Source organism: Monodelphis domestica, chromosome 4 (genome assembly GCF_027887165.1).
Source record: "Monodelphis domestica isolate mMonDom1 chromosome 4, mMonDom1.pri, whole genome shotgun sequence".
In the NCBI taxonomy this organism is placed as follows: Eukaryota; Metazoa; Chordata; class Mammalia; order Didelphimorphia; family Didelphidae; genus Monodelphis; species Monodelphis domestica.
In genome coordinates this window covers 319,906,197-319,922,160 of record NC_077230.1, presented here as the reverse complement: position 1 = coordinate 319,922,160, position 15,964 = coordinate 319,906,197, and the positions used below count along the sequence as shown (strand labels likewise).

At 36.8% G+C, this 15,964-nt stretch overlaps 1 protein-coding gene across 5 annotated transcripts in view; it reads right to left on the bottom strand.

Moving 5' to 3' along the window:
* Positions 1-15,964, bottom strand: part of CAB39L (calcium binding protein 39 like) — a 159,973-nt gene that overhangs the window by 33,879 nt on the left and 110,130 nt on the right. For all 5 annotated transcript variants that reach the window (XM_001368658.5, XM_007495410.3, XM_007495411.3 and 2 more), the window contains one exon: positions 9,118-9,236. In XM_001368658.5, coding sequence (XP_001368695.1) covers positions 9,118-9,236 — 119 coding nt within the window. The remainder of the gene's footprint in view (positions 1-9,117; positions 9,237-15,964) is intronic.

Below are 15,964 nucleotides of genomic sequence, written 5' to 3'. Positions count from 1 at the left end.
TACTTAGAAGAGTCACAAAATGTAAAATCAATAATTTTGACTACATCAAATTAAAAAGCTTTTGTACAAACAAAACCAATGTAACTAAAATCAGAAGGGAAGCAACAAATTGAGAAACAATTTTCATAACAAAAACCTCTGACAAAGGTTTAATTACTCAAATTTATGAAGAGCTAAATCAATTGTAGAAAAAATCAAGCCATTCTCCATTTGATAAATGGGCTAGGGACGTGAATAGGCAGTGTTAAGATAAAGAAATCAAAACTATTAATAAGCACATGAAAAAGTGTTCTAAATCTCTTATAATCAGAGAGATGCAAATCAAAACAACTCTGAGGTATTACTTTCTGTCAATGCGCCTAGCAAAACATTGGTTTTGCTTCCTTTTCTTTTCTATTTCCTCTCTCACTATTCTAATTTCTCTTAGAAAATTGAATATCGTGTATATCTATAGTTAGAAGTGCATTTTGAATTACAAAATTGATTATGTTAATTGATCAATAGGGAGACTAGTCTCCCATGATCATCAGGGGGGATTGTAAACCTCAAAATTTCCCAGACTTATGAATGTTAGGGGTTTCCCCCATTGGGGAATCTTCTACATTAATGTCCCAACTTTGCCACATCCCCTCCAGCATTCGTTGCTGTCATGTTAGCCAATCTGCTAGGTATGATGTGATGCCTCAGAAGAGCTGAAAAGTCATTCTGAAACATTCAGATTGGAGAGACTCATTCTGAGGAGACTGATTCTGAAACATTCAGATGGAGGAGGGAGCTGGTGAAAGCAGCTGAGATGCTGCTGGCCTGATGTCATTAGAAATCCTTTCTTAGACAGATCTTATGGTGAGTTATAAAAAACTGACTGATTTCTCTTTTAAGACTCAGGTCTAGGCCATATTGGCTTTGAGGCCCTTCATACTTATTCCTTTTTTACTCTCTTTCTCTTTCTTTGATTAGTCATTGTATTGTTAATTAAAATCTCTATAAAACCCAATTGACTTGGGTATTTGAATAATTGGGAATATTTCCCTGGCGACCACCTTATATTTGATTTTAAACCCAAGACACTGTAGTGAAACATATTTCTGTGGTCAAATTTACTCACCCTCTCTTATATCTATCACAATTTATATCTTCCACTATTTTAATCACTACAGTTTAAGACCTCAACCATTTTAAATCTCACAGGTATCACCTCACACCCAGCAGATTGGCTAACATGACAGCAAAGGAAAGTAATGAATGCTGGAGGGGATGTGGCAAAGTCCGGACATTAATGCATTGCTGGACAAGTTGTGAATTAAGCCAATCATTCTGGAGGGCAATTTGGAACTATGCCCAAAGAGCGATAAAAGACTAGCTGCCCTTTGATCCAGCCATAGCATTGCTAGGTTTGTACCCCAAAGAGATAATAAGGAAAAAGACTTGTATAAGAATATTCATAGCTGCGCTCTTTGTGGTGGCAAAAAATTGGGAAATGAGGGGATGCCCTTCAATTGGGGAATGGCTGAACAAATTGTGGTATATGTTGGTGATGGAATACTATTGTGTTAAAAGGAATAATAAAGTGGAGGAATTCCATGGAGACTGGAACAACCTCCAGGAAGTGATGCAGAGCGAAAGGAGCAGAAGCAGGAAAACATTGTACACAGAGACTGAGACACTGTGGTACAATCGAACTTAATGAACTTCCCCATTGGGGGAAAGGTAGGAAGGGGCCAGGCTATGTTCCTGGGCTTTCCTGAAGAAGGATGGGGTGGGTGACAGGGCCAGACTTGAGCTTTAGGAAGATCATGGTACAGCCAAGTACAGGAGGGACTGGAGGAGGGAGATGGAGCTGAGGCTGCCCCAGGTGGTAGCAGTATCAGAAAGGGAGAAGTCAGTGCAGAGAGGAGATATTACCAAGGGAGAAACAATAGGACTCAGTGACTGCTTGGGTAAGGGGTAAGTGTGGCAGCAGGGCAGCTAAGGATGACACCCCGGGGTTGGGCTGGGGGAAGAGATGAGTGGGTGCCCTTGACAGGAACAGGAAAAGTAGAAATGGGAGGGGAAGAGATAATGAGTTGTGTTTTAGACATGTTGAATTTAAGGTGTCGGAAAATTAATTCAGGACGACCCATAGACAGTTGGAGGTTACTGAGAGAACAGGGCTCAAGACCAGAGATAGCAGGATCTAGGAAGGGAAGAGTTCAACCTCAAAAGGTGGTGGGTGGTTAAACAAATTAGAGATTGCCCAAAGGGCCCTTTTCAATGCACTCAGGAGAAAACGGTCTTTTTCTGCTACCATTGATTCATAACACTCTCATTTATCTTAAGGAAACATTTCTATTTTGGCTAAGGAAAGTGATAAAGAAATAAACATTTTTTAAATGCCTATGATGTGCCAGGCATTCTGCTAAGCTTTTTACAGATTCTATCTCATTCCATCGTCACCACCACCTTGGGAGGCAGGTGCTATTTTGATTCCTACTTTGTAGCTGAGGAAACAGAGGCAGATAGAAGTTAGGTGACTTGCCCAAGGTCACACAGCTTGCAAGTGTGTGAGGCAGGATCTGAACTTTGATCTTTCTGACTTCAGGCCCAGAAGTTCATCCACTATGTCACCCAGCTGCTTCTAGTGGCTAGGCCACTTAGAGAGTCAGAAAACTAGAAGGGAGCCAAAGGATCATTTCCTCCAGCACCTCAGTGAGCAAAGGCAGAGATCAAAGAGAGAACTAAATGGCACTGTCGAATGCCACAAATATGGGCGCTGGGCCATGAACCCTGATCTTCTGATTCCAATTTGCATGTTCTTTCTACTTCACGATACCATCTCAATATTAAAATGGAAGATTCACAACTATCTCCGAAGGCATTTCAGGAGGAGGGACAAATAAAACAGCAAGAAGCTTGAATGAGAAAACCCCCCTCAGAATCTTCCCTGGGTATATGGGCAGCCAGAAACTAAGGAGGCCAGCCCCTGGCTCACAAGGGCAGTGAAGCCTGTCCTCTCCACGCCAGGAGAAACCTGAAGGCCAAGTTAGGGCAGTATTGCAAAGCAGTTCTGGAAAGCACTGCTGGGAGATAGAATTTAAGTCATCAGGATTTAAAAGACAAGGGGTGTGTGGGAGATGACTATTCACCAGTCCCCCTAAAGCATTGTTGTCCTGAGGCCATTGTATGTGTATGTGTGTGTCCTGCACCCCTTACCATGTGTGAACCATAACAGCTATCTGATGCGTGGTCTCCTGACTCCCCTGCTCCAACAAGACCCTGAACTTGGAGCACAGGGCTCCAGATTTTTGAGTTACAACTTTTGTTTTAAAAGAACTTTTTTCTTCCTTAATAGAAAAATTATCTTTTTTTAATTTGAGACACTCCCTACTAGCCATTTAAAACACTACTTACTAGCCACTTAAAACAGGTAAGCAGTACATATTAAAAACCATTAATTAACATGAGATTTTTTAATAGCTCAGGTATTAACAGTTATCAAGATACTCTGTATAGACTATTTGATAAAATCCTTTCATCTTCACAACTGAATTTCTTCTGTTAAAAAGATCATTATACCAAAGAAGATCATTTTCATATATTGAGCACAACACAAAAGAGGGCTCTATGTGAAACCAGAAGCTTCTTTTCTCACTGCTTGCTTTTGTAACTCAATTTCTAAAATGAGACTAGTGGAAAAATTTTCCATCCCAAATTTTGAGTATATTATCTATTCTTTTCTTGATATAGTTTATGAGAACCATCTGTGAGACAAAAAATATGTGATATATTTATCACTGGTCTATTCTTGGGAATCATGATGACAACTTTAAAAAATCATACCAGGCCTGGCTAGTCCAGGCTACTATTGTTTCTGACAGTCATACCAACAATGTTTTAAAGAAGAGCAGAGCTCTAAGAAGGGGAATGATTTATTTTCCCAAACAAACTAGTGTTCATAAATAAAAATTATGGAGCTAGAACACATTTTGGAATTTGTATTTCATTCTATGCCAGTTACTTTATACTAACAAATCCAACAATTTATATCCCTGGTCTAAATTAGCAGTAATTAGGGGAGTATGGCAAAAGGTATCTGAATGATATATGATGAAGAGGGGGAGAAGAGAGAGCTCTCAGCAGGGCCTCATGTTTTTCTGTAAACTATGAAGTAAAGTTCTCAGCTGAGAAAGTGAGAGGAAGTGGAGGCAAAAGAAGTCCAAAGAAGAATAGAAAAGTTTGGAAGAACAATTGTGGAGAGTTGATAAGGGAAGCAGAATAGGATTGCCTTGCAGCAGTGAGGGCCCAGCTGAGGTTATGTAGCCTAAATTCATAGTGGATTTACTTAGAACAATTCTGTGATTTTCTCCACTTTTGTTTAGCAGCACACATGTAGGAGTGAACATAACAAGTTATTGGAGTCATTTAAGACTGAGGCTGGGATGGGGATTCAAGAGAGGACAATAATGTAGAGTTGAATTGGTTTATCAAGGAGTCACCATGGGGAGAAAAAAGAGACGGCCTGGGAGAAAAATGATGGGCCGAGGGATCGAAGGTCATGATGTGAATCAAAATTAGGCTTATGGAAGGGAAGGCAGAGGAAGAGCTGAAAAGCCAATAGATCATGGTCAGATAAGGGAATTTCAGAATTATTGAATATGGAGGTGGTACATTTGTGAATGATGACAAGATTGAGAGTTTGCCTGCCATTGTGTGTGGCTGACATGGGGGAATAATTCACAGGCAATGAGTAGGTTGAGACACTGAGGGGTTAGGGTCTTTGAGGGAGAACCAATATGCAAGAAGATAAAGTTCCCGAGTAGGAGCACAGGAGTTGGGAAGGAGTGAAAAAACCGTAAGCCAGGTAGCTATGAAACTCACTGAGGAAGGAAGGGGGGTAAACTGAGAGTCTGGAGATAACAACTACCAGGATTTTGATGGGGGGTAGAGATGAATAGCATGGGCACTACTGAGTTATCAAGGAAAGGGGAGAGCCTGGAACTGGCAATGGGGAGCAAAGAGAGTTCCAACTCCTCCACCTGGAGCCATGATCTGGGGAGAATGAGTGAAAGTGCAGCCAGGCCTGAAAAGGGTGGTCAGGGAGGCTGCATCATCATGGGGAAGCCAGGTTTCAGCAAGAGCTGAAGGAAGTAAGATGGAAGGAATGGCAGAAGAATAGATTTAATATGAAAGAAGTTTACTGCCTGTACACAGACATTCCAGAGGGCACAGTGGCAGGACGAGGTGGGGTCAGGGTGAAACTTTGGGGTGGGAGGGCTGAGGGAGATTGGAAGGAGGGCCTGGGTGGCAGGGGGTGTTCAGGGGGCTTTAGATGGTCATAGGTATGAGAATGTTCATCATTTTGTGTAGCTGAAAGAACAAGTCAATTTAACAAACATTTATTAAACCACTATGTGCAAGACACTGAGTTAGGTGCTGAGGATGCAGTGGCAAAAATGGATTGAATTAGGAAATCTGGATTCAAAAGCCAGTTTTGATACTTACAAGCTGCATGGCCTTGAGCGAATTCCTTACCCTCCCTCAGTTTTAATTCCCTCTTCCTACCTCAGACATTTATGAGCTCTGTGACCTTGGGCAACTCACTTAAACTCTTCCTGCTGTAGTTTCCTCAACTATCAAATGAGAGGATTTAATTCTGGCTTTAGATCTGTAAGTCTATCATCCTATAATCTGTTAAAATGAGAATAACAGTTCTTGTACCAGCGATCTCAGAGCTGTTGTGAGAACAGTACTTTGTGAATTGTAAAGTGCTTGATGCAAGTGGTATTATTATTTAGAATTATAATCCGAATGCTTCAGTAGACCTCTTCTTCCCCACTGCCACTGGCTTACTAGGGAATTTAAAATTAGGTGTTAGTTTTTGTTGCTCACGGATCAACTTAATAATTAGCTAGCAATGATCATTCTTTGCATAGTCACACCTGTCGTTTGGATGGCTGACTCTCAAACCCATAATTATAGATCGAGTGATAAAGCAGCAACCTCTGACCTGATCCTTTACATACTTGCTTCAAACTACTTTTGTTCTTTGTAAGTTGTTTCTTTCCTCTGTGAGTTACTGCTGACACATTTCAGCTTAAATTCATTATATATAATCAAACTGTATGTAAACCCAAACAGCTGAAGACTTGGAGATCTATGGTGTTAAGCACAGACATTTATTTTTTCAAACTAATGTGGCATAAGCTCAAAATTGCAATATCTTTTATGATCTTTAGAATATAGAATATTTGGGCAGTGAACTACCAAATGCCAATCAATCACCATGTATTTGTTAATAAACAAGTGGGTAGTTTATTTTCCTAGTTAGGGGTTGTAACATGGCAAAGGAAATTGGGTTTGTGCATTCACAAGTCTTACTTTTCATGCCAGGGAATAAAATTCAGTCAACAATTTCATATGGAAATAATTTGTACAAGTCACAAGGAATAACAAAAAAATGACATTTTAGACTTTAAAAAGTGAAGAACAGGGGGCAACTGGGTGGCTCAGTGGATAGAAAGCCAGGCCTAGAGATAGGAGGTCCTGGGTTCAAGTTTGAATTCAGATACTGCCTCATTGTGTGACCCTGGGCAAGTCACTTACTCCCCTTTGCCTAGCCCTTACCATTCTTCTGTCTTGGAACCAATTTTAACATGAAAGGTAAAGGTTAAAAAAAAAGTAAAGTGTAAATGGAACAAATTAATGTGCTAATTTTTCTTCCTTGACTAGGTATTATGAATATACTCATAATTTAAAGGCTGAATTGTATCATAGTAAACTATCACAGTGGGATCTGTTGTATATACATGTTCATGTGCAAATAATCAATTATGCTGTGTTACTTATTAAACTTGAGATTTGGGGAATGAGTAGTATCAAAACATAATGAGCCAAAAGGTAAGAACAATTATTTAAGTTAGCAACACAACAACCACAGTAAGTATAACAGGAAATGACTAGAAGGAAATCTGCCCACTTAACAACAGAGCTCACATTATGCTGAGGAAAAAAAAATGACCTTTGTTAGTACTGCTGGAGGCAAACTATGTCAGGCAGTACTGGAAAATTTTTGTATGATGCCATTCAACAAACACTAGCCCTCCTCAGCAAAGCTACTTCTGAGTTACTTCTGTTTTTCACTAGGAAGCCATTTGATTTTCAAATAAGAATTTCTGGGTGGGGAAGGGGGAGATCAGATTTAAGGATCTTTCAAGATATTCTGAGTGTAACAAACTAGGGTATCAGGTAAGATCCTTTTGAAATTCTTCAAAGAGAATGATTCTGAGACTGATCATAGATTACTTATCTAGTATACGATTTTACAAACTGGAAGATTAGATTATATGAAAAAAAAATGAAGACAATCACAGGATACCAGTCTGCTCAACTGGCATGCAAAAAAGTCATGATGGCATGGGGATGATGTGTGACAATATTTGGTTTAAGCTAAATTTCATATCATTCTGCTTGTATTAGTATAAAAACATTTAAGAGACATTAGATAATGTAATATTAAATTACTTCTGATTTAAAAGAATGGTTCTATCACATTCTTAATATTTAAAAAACATATTAAGGGACCCTGAATTTTCAATTAGATTTCTGACAACTTAACATTTAGTTAATCCATAAAAAATGTTGGCCTCTAGCAAGAGGTTTTCTTCAAAGGTCTGAATCAGTAAAACCAAAGGGTTTCAGATTACTGAACCATATGAACCTAGGAAATTAAAATGAAAGAGGTATATGCATTCTAAACAAGGTTTGGATATTACCCACTTAGTATGACTTCAGCCCCCAAAATGAAAACCTTTATTTTTACTGCAGAGGACACAGGGCTATATATAATATATATAATACTTTTTCCTATGATCAAGAATAAGGGGTTAGGGTTAGATGGAATTCCCATTTTTCATCCTTTGCTGTGTTCCTACTCACATTTATTAGATAAAAATGGGCCTCCCTTTTGGCATTCATTCTTATGCCTTGGAGATGCTAATTTTTACATTAAACATACATAAAGATTTAATTTTCATGAATAAAAATTAGATGATAAACCTAATCATAGAATTGATCTATTCAATAGGAATGATATACCTTTTTTTCTAAAATTGAAATACATCAATAACATTTAACTATACATCCCCAAATCATCTATTCAAATGAGATTGACCATTGGTAAATACTGGGCTATAATAAATAAAAATAACAAAAAAAATTCAGATATTTAAAAACTAAGCAAAATTCATGCTTAAATTCATTTAAGAGTTCAGTAATGAGGCAATTAAATTCACCTTAGAATTAAAAAAAGAATTCAGTGACAATAAGCAAAATGCAATGAGCATTATACTTTTGGATAAAACTAATTATCAAATTTTCCCCTTTATATTCAACCTAAATCTTTTTTACAATATCCACCCAAAGTTCCTGATCTGCCTTCTAAAATCAAACAATGCCAGTTTCATCTCCTTCCATACAACAGACTGAAATACGATGTCAACTACTATGCCTTTACTTTATTCCTGTATTTGTCAATCTCTTTTTTGATCTTCTTTCACGTCTACCTTCTCTTACACCTACCTGTATATATGTTTCATTCTTATAGGAGAACCCAAGTTCTATGAGGGTAGAAATGTGTCATATATTTTTGTCTTTGTTTCCACAATGCCTAGCACAAAGTAAGTAAGTTAATTGATGTTTGCTGAATTTGATAAACTTGTTTGGTGCTAAGACTTGTTTTGTAAGAATAGGCGGAGCAGCAGAAACTGTCATTCTTTGGCTCTGTAATTTTAGTTAGTTTGGGTTTTCTGAGACTTAAGACCAGCTTAAAAACCCAGTGAACTACAGAAGAGCATATTGAGTATAATCTGAAAGTACAGTTAAGTGGCCTGATGTACTGCAGATGTTATGATGTTTCAGTACTCTTAGAGAATGCCAAAAATATTCTTGCATAGATGGGTAGCTACTAAGTGTCTAAAACCATTTATACCACAGGTTCTGATTTTTAAAAATTAGTATTGGCAACATTTGAGACGAGGCAAATCCAGTATACCATTTACAAGGCCATTACTCCATAACCAGAACTTTTTAGTGGAGACCATACACTGGGTAAAAAAGAAAATCAACAAAAACAAAAGCACCTACCCTTTAAGAAGCATAAATAAGATATGAGGATGTGCACTAATGTATTCCACTGTAGGACTTCGAGTACCTATTTGTCTTCTCAATATGTTGTTAAATATCTGGGTTACATCTTTTTTCCCCTGTTGAAGAAACAAACAAGAGATATGTGATATATAATTTTAAAAAAGCAAATTGTACTTAACATTAAGTTTAATAATTCATATATAATCCACTTTTTGTTCTTTGTGTACTGAAATGTTCAGAGTTGTTGATGGTTCCTAATGGCATGGGATAGGGATAGGGGCTGACTGATTATGGCTTCATGGTATAATAAAAAAGAAACAAACCTACCATATATAAAATTATTCAAGAGCTCATGCTGATTATACTTGTTCTATAACCAAAAATTTTTGTTGAAATAAGAGAGATCATCTAGAAAACAGAGAGGTAGGGGTGGCCCCCTCTTTAGTGCCTTCCATCTATAAGACTCTAGACAAAAGCAGAAAAGCATAACAAGAAAATTTGCCCCCAAATTTGGGATTATCCTGTATAAAATCTTCATTCCAATAAAATAAATAAGTCCAGGATAGCCTGAATTTCTTAGAGAAGTCTTGGATAGAAACAAATTTTGTTCAGATGTCCTGGACTCAAAAGACTTCCATCACTTACAGGGCAAAGTTATATCCTAATTGCCTTTCAGACATGCTCTTTAAAAGGTGTGTGGTTGAGGCATGTGAGTAGGTAGGTGGCACAGAGGATAGAGCACCTGGCCTAGAGACAGGACATTCTGGGTTCAAATTTGGATGCAGGCATTTCCTATCTGCCTGACCTTGGGCAAGTTATATAACCCCCATTGCCAAGTCCTTACCAGTCTTCTATCTTGGGATCAATATTTAGTATTGATTCTAAGACAGAAGGTAAGGGTTTAAAAAAAATAAGTGCTTCTATCAGTAAGTAAAATGTGTCACTGAGCCAAGATTATAAATCTAAAGTTAAAAGAGACCTTAAAAGATTGAGGCCAATCCTTTCATGTTACAGGTCAAGAAACTGAGACTTGGAAAAGTGATTCCAGATCATATAGATAGCTAGTGGCAGAAACAGAATGAAAACCCAGATCTTCATTCATTTATATCAGACTGCTTTCTAATCTAACAGCTTCTGCAGTGTTGCACAGAAACAATCACAGAACTGCAGGTCAAAAGGAAAAGATAGAAAACGTAGGGTCTGCTGAAAATTATCCTCAAAAGATTTCAATGATCCTATCATACTAGTTTTATACATTCTTTATAATTTTAAAAATTAATGCCAAATAGTTTTGATCACCAGATTGAGTGATTCCTGGTGTTTTTTTAAATATAGGAATTTTTATACTGGGTTCATATCCCCTCTACCTTACAGTCTACAAGATAGAAGCATATGCCAAATTCAGACTCACCCTGTCTGTCTTTCTGTCTCATGAGTTCCCACTTCATGGCTCCAAATCTTTCTTACTTAACTATTCACCAGTTTAATATAATTGAAAAAGAATGTTTCTAACTAAATAAAGGATAGAGGCAATCTCAAAGCTAAAATAATTAGTTTCAAATACAATGGAAAGAATACTAGCTATAGAGTCATATCACTCAGTTTCATATCCTATTTCATTTACTACCATTTAGCCCTGAGGAAGTCACTTAATCTCTTTAGGCCATAAATAACTTAGCTGTAAAATGATGGATACGTGTTCTTTAAGGTCCCTTGCAACTCTAAATTCATAATGCTATTTGCTTTTTGATCAATACATCTGGGATAAGATGGAATTGTAAAATCAATTGGGAAAAAATTCCTCTGCATCAAATATTTTTGATAAGGGTCTGATATATAAGATATATAACAGAAATATATGAAGTCAAAAACCATTCATTACTAGATAAGTGGCCTAGTATATAAACTTTTCTTAAAAGAAGATGTTTCAAACTATTGATAATCATATGGAAAAATGCTTCAAATCACTAGTAATAGGAGAAATGCAAAGGAAAATAACCTAAGGTTTTACTTTACACACAGCAAACTGAAAAAGATCATAAAAGACCAATAATAACTAAAGTGGGGAGACTTTAGAAAGACATTAATGAATAGTTGGTGGAGCCATGAATGGGAATAACTATCCTCAGAAGCAACTTGGAATTAAGCAAATGAAACAACTGAAATGTCTAACCTCTCTGAAAGATTTCACTGATCGCCATATACACCAAGGAGGTCATTGATGAAAAAGATTTCCATATTTATCAAAATACTTAAAGCAACACTGCTTGCCATTGCAAAGAATCAGAAACAAAGTAGATGCCCATTAATTAGGTAAGGGATAAACACATTATGATATGAGTTAATGGAATATCATTGTGCTATAAGAAATAACAAATATGATGAACATAGAGGAAAGAATGATATGATGAAAAGAGAAATAAGCAGTTAGGAAGATAAGGTATACAATGATTGCAGCAATATATATAGAAAGAACATCATAACCACATAATAATCAAAATGGAATGTTCTGGTGAAATTATAAACAGTAAACTTGGCTCCAGAAAAGAACAGTTGAGAAGACATTTCTTCTTTCCCAAGCCCTAACTCCGCAAATTTAAATAACTCTATGGGAAACATTTCATAGTGCATCAGATTTTTTTCCAGTATGTTGATTGATATTGGTCAATTATTTTCTCTTCTTCCTGCTTTCAAAAAAAATTCTTTGTAATAAAGGATGGCTCTCTGGGAGGGGTTAGAGGAAGGAATTCAGGGTGAAGTAAGCTTAAATGACATATAAACAAAATATATCAACATACTCTATTTAAAAAAAATGAGAAGGTACTGAGAGTTTTTGAATAGAGAGTAATAGGTCATGATTAGAGCAGAACATAAGAATGATGACCCAGACAATGATTTAAAGGATATATTGGATAGAGGGAACTGGCAATGAGAAAAATTACCAGTTAAGAACCTATATTAAGTAGCATGGGTAAAAAAAGATGAGATCCAGATATGGGTTCTACAAAAATGGAAAGGTGCACAAAAATGAGAAGTATTGATGGGATAGAAAGTCAAAATGATTCTAAAGTTAAAATCTTGGCTAACTGGGAAGACAGCAATGTCATTAATAATAAATGCAAAATATGAGGGAAGATTGTCTTAGAAAGAAGTTTAATTTTAGAAAGGTAAGTTTGATGTGCTAATAGACTATCCAGTTGGAAAATATCAGGCAAGTAGATGGGATCTAAAGAAATGTTGAGGGTAGAGATATAAACATGGGATTATCTGCACAGGGGAGACGTATACAAGTGTCCAACTGAAGAGTACATAGAATGAAGAGGACTAAGGTCAGAACCTTGGGGACACACATTTATAAGAGCAAGAAAAATGAGGCACTGAGGAGAGAGACAGTGAAAAAAAGAGTAATTAAGGGGAAACAATGAAGGGCAATATTACTAAAGCTAAGAAAAGAAGGGTATTAAGAAGAAGGGATGGATGCATCTTGTCAAATACCAGGGAGAAGTCAAGTATGAGGACAGAAAAAAAGGGCTATTGAATTTAGCAATGTGGAAGTCACTGGGAACCTCAAAGAAAACTGTTTTTAACATAAAGTTAGGGACTAAAACCAGAATGCAATCCATGAGAAGATGATGAAGAAATGGAGGAATTAAGTATAGATCACTATAGAAATCTGGTAGTAAAATGAAGAGAAAGGGAATGTTGAGGGAGAAAGAATGTTTGACAATTAAAAACAACTAATTTACAAAATTAATCAACAAACATCTATTAAGCACCCACAAGGCATCAGATATTAGCCAGGCACTGGGAATACAAAGACAAAAATGAAATGTTAGAGCAGGGAGACAAATGTATACATGTATGAGTAAATCTGAAATAGACACAAAATAGTTTGGGGGAGTATTCTAGAATCTGGTGGGTTAAGGATGCTTTCATGTAAAACATTACACTAGAGTTCAGCCTTGAAGGAAGTGAGGGAACAAGCATGGTAGTTGACATTTACTAACTTTTAAATTTTCTTTCTTATTCTGAATATTTTCCTATACAAAGAATAGAATAGGGCAATAAATCTCTATAATTTACAGCCTGTTTTCAAAGAGTATATTAACTTTGTGAAGATTAAATTTAATTCTTCCCTGAATGTGAAAATGAAATTAACTCTCTCCTGATTGTGAAGATTAAATTGTAACTCCTACCCATTTTTATATTTAATAACCAAAAGTGTAAACACCCTCCTTATAGTTGAGTGGGGAGATCTGTCCATTTTTAGATCTAATCACCAAAAGTGTAAACATACCATTTAATTAATACAAATTAAGGAATTAATGAAAGGGAGAGAGAGAGTAAGAGGAAATAATGAGAAAAGGGGTAGGCCAGTCCAGGCCAGCCTAGGCCAGCCTCGGCCCAAGCCCTAAGAGAGATCAGTCAGTCTTTTATCCACTCACCACAAGATTTGTCCCAAGCAAGATTCTAATGTTCAGAGAGACCCAGCTATTCCAACTAGTCCGAGCTCCAATTCAGCTTTTGCAAACTGAATTTTCAGCCAGCCACTAAGCCCTTCAAGGCAGCTCTGGCAAGCTGCCTCTCTCCAATTCATCTTTGGCAAGCGGAATCTCCAGAGACCTCTTTTGAGCTCCTTTTAAAGAGAATTTTCTCCTGTCACCTCCCTTAAGTTCTCACATCTACCAATCACAGTAGATGTTTTTCCACAGGACAGACCATTCTTAATTCACACCTTCTTTAGTTCTCAACTTCTCTGGGTAGACTAAAACTTCTGAGTGAGTTCTCACCTCTTTGCCACTTGCAAGTTTACAAGTTGCTTGACCTTTATAGGTACTTAGCACCCTTTTGTATTAGATCTAAAAATAGGCACAACTTAAGGGCTTTTGCCTTAAGTACTTTTGGGTTAAGTACTTTTCATTGTTCAGCAAGGAGTTTACAACTTTATCTTCCCCTAAGGCATGCTTAAGTATGGCTGAAGTAGAGGTCTCACATTCCTGATCTAAGTCCCTTCATTGTTTAAAATGGGGAATGGTCTTAACCAAGTGTTCTGAAGTAGGGTCTGAGAATTTTTAATATTCACACTAGCTCTGTCCTGTTTTTAGATTTGATTTGCAGTCCCCTCAAACCATTGCATTTTTAATTTGGTGAGGAAGGGTTTGTGGAGGTCTGAACTTTTGCTGTCTCTAAACAGCCATCTTGATTCCACCTCTACTGTATTTTTAAAAATATTTCACTGACAATCTTTTTTATGTGTGTGTCTCTTTTTCTTTCTCTCTCAAAATCACTATCCCCCTACTATTCTACAACTCTTACTACCCCCACTTTCCCTACCTCCAAAAGTAAAATAAAGCAAAACAAATCCATGCATATATTTTTCTTATCTTCTGGTCCATTTGCCAAGAGGTGAGAAATATGATTCATCATCACTTTTTGGAGTCATGACTGGTATGATCTTAAATTTATGATTGGGATGGAATCTTATTGTGCTATAAGAAATGATAAGCAGGATGATTTTGGAAAAATCTGGAAAGACTTATATTAGCTGATGTACAGTGAAGTGAGCAGAACCAGAAGAACATTGTACACATTGACAGAATCGTTTTTTGACAAAATGAATTTGAATAGCCTAGTTACTCTCAGCAGAGCAATGAACCAAGAACATCCCAGAGATGCATGATGAGAAATGCCATTTGTCCTCCAAGAAAGAATTGATGTAGTCTGAATGCAACTGAAACATACAATGCTTCACTTTCTTCTTCTTTTTGTTTGAGATCTCTTCGACAAAATGACTACTATGGAGAAACACTTTACATGATTGCACATGTAAAACCTAGATCAGATTGCTTATCTCTCAGGGAGAGAGTGAAGGGTGTGAGCGTAGAAAGGAAGGAGAGAATTTGGAACTCAAAACTTTTAAAAAATGAATGTTAATTATCACTGATAAACATTTGAAGATGGGGAGAACCTCCCTCTATGAAAAGGGGAAAAAAGTCTGCTACAAAAAAAGGGCAAATAGCAATTTAATAGTTGACAATAGACCAAAACCATCATGTTTAATCAACTATAAATAAATAATTTATACCATACAAGGATTTCAAAAGTGTTTAAAAATCAACTAATTGGCAAAATAGTAATCACATGAAATGATATGTAAAAGTGATTACAATAGTTGAAGGATAAAAAACATGATCCAATACTATAATATACTTTATTCTCTCCCCTCCCCAATTCATCCTCCATAAAGATGAGAAAGTGATAATCCTAAAACACAGATCTGACCACCATTGATGGAACTCCCTTACTCACATATCTTCAAAGGTTCCCTATTGCTTCTAGAATAAAGACAAAAATGTCAAATGGCATTCAAGGTCCTCCAAAACCTGGCTCCCATCTACTTGTCCAGTCATTTCATCATTCCATTTCTTGGACTCTTGTTTTCAAATAAACTTTCCTGTTGGTAGTTCTCCACATATAATGTTTGTCCCACATCTGTACCTTTGCCCATGTCTAGAATATACTCTCTTCACTTTCACCTCTTGGAATCCCTGGCTTCTTTTATGACACAGATCAGGTACTATCTCCTACATGAAGCCTTTCCAGATTCTCCTGTTATTAGCAGTCATCTTGAAATCATATTTCAAATGACATACAGTAGTTTGATGATTCCAGAAAGGGGCTTTGAAGGGGCAGCCATATCAAGAAGCAGATTTACTGACATTAATTTGAATGCTGCTTGCCTGTTCGATCACGGGTTGATATCTTAGGAGAATCTGGCTGAGCATTATAAAAGCTATTTATGTAAATTGAATTCACTCTTAAATAAAGTATTACTTGTGCTAAC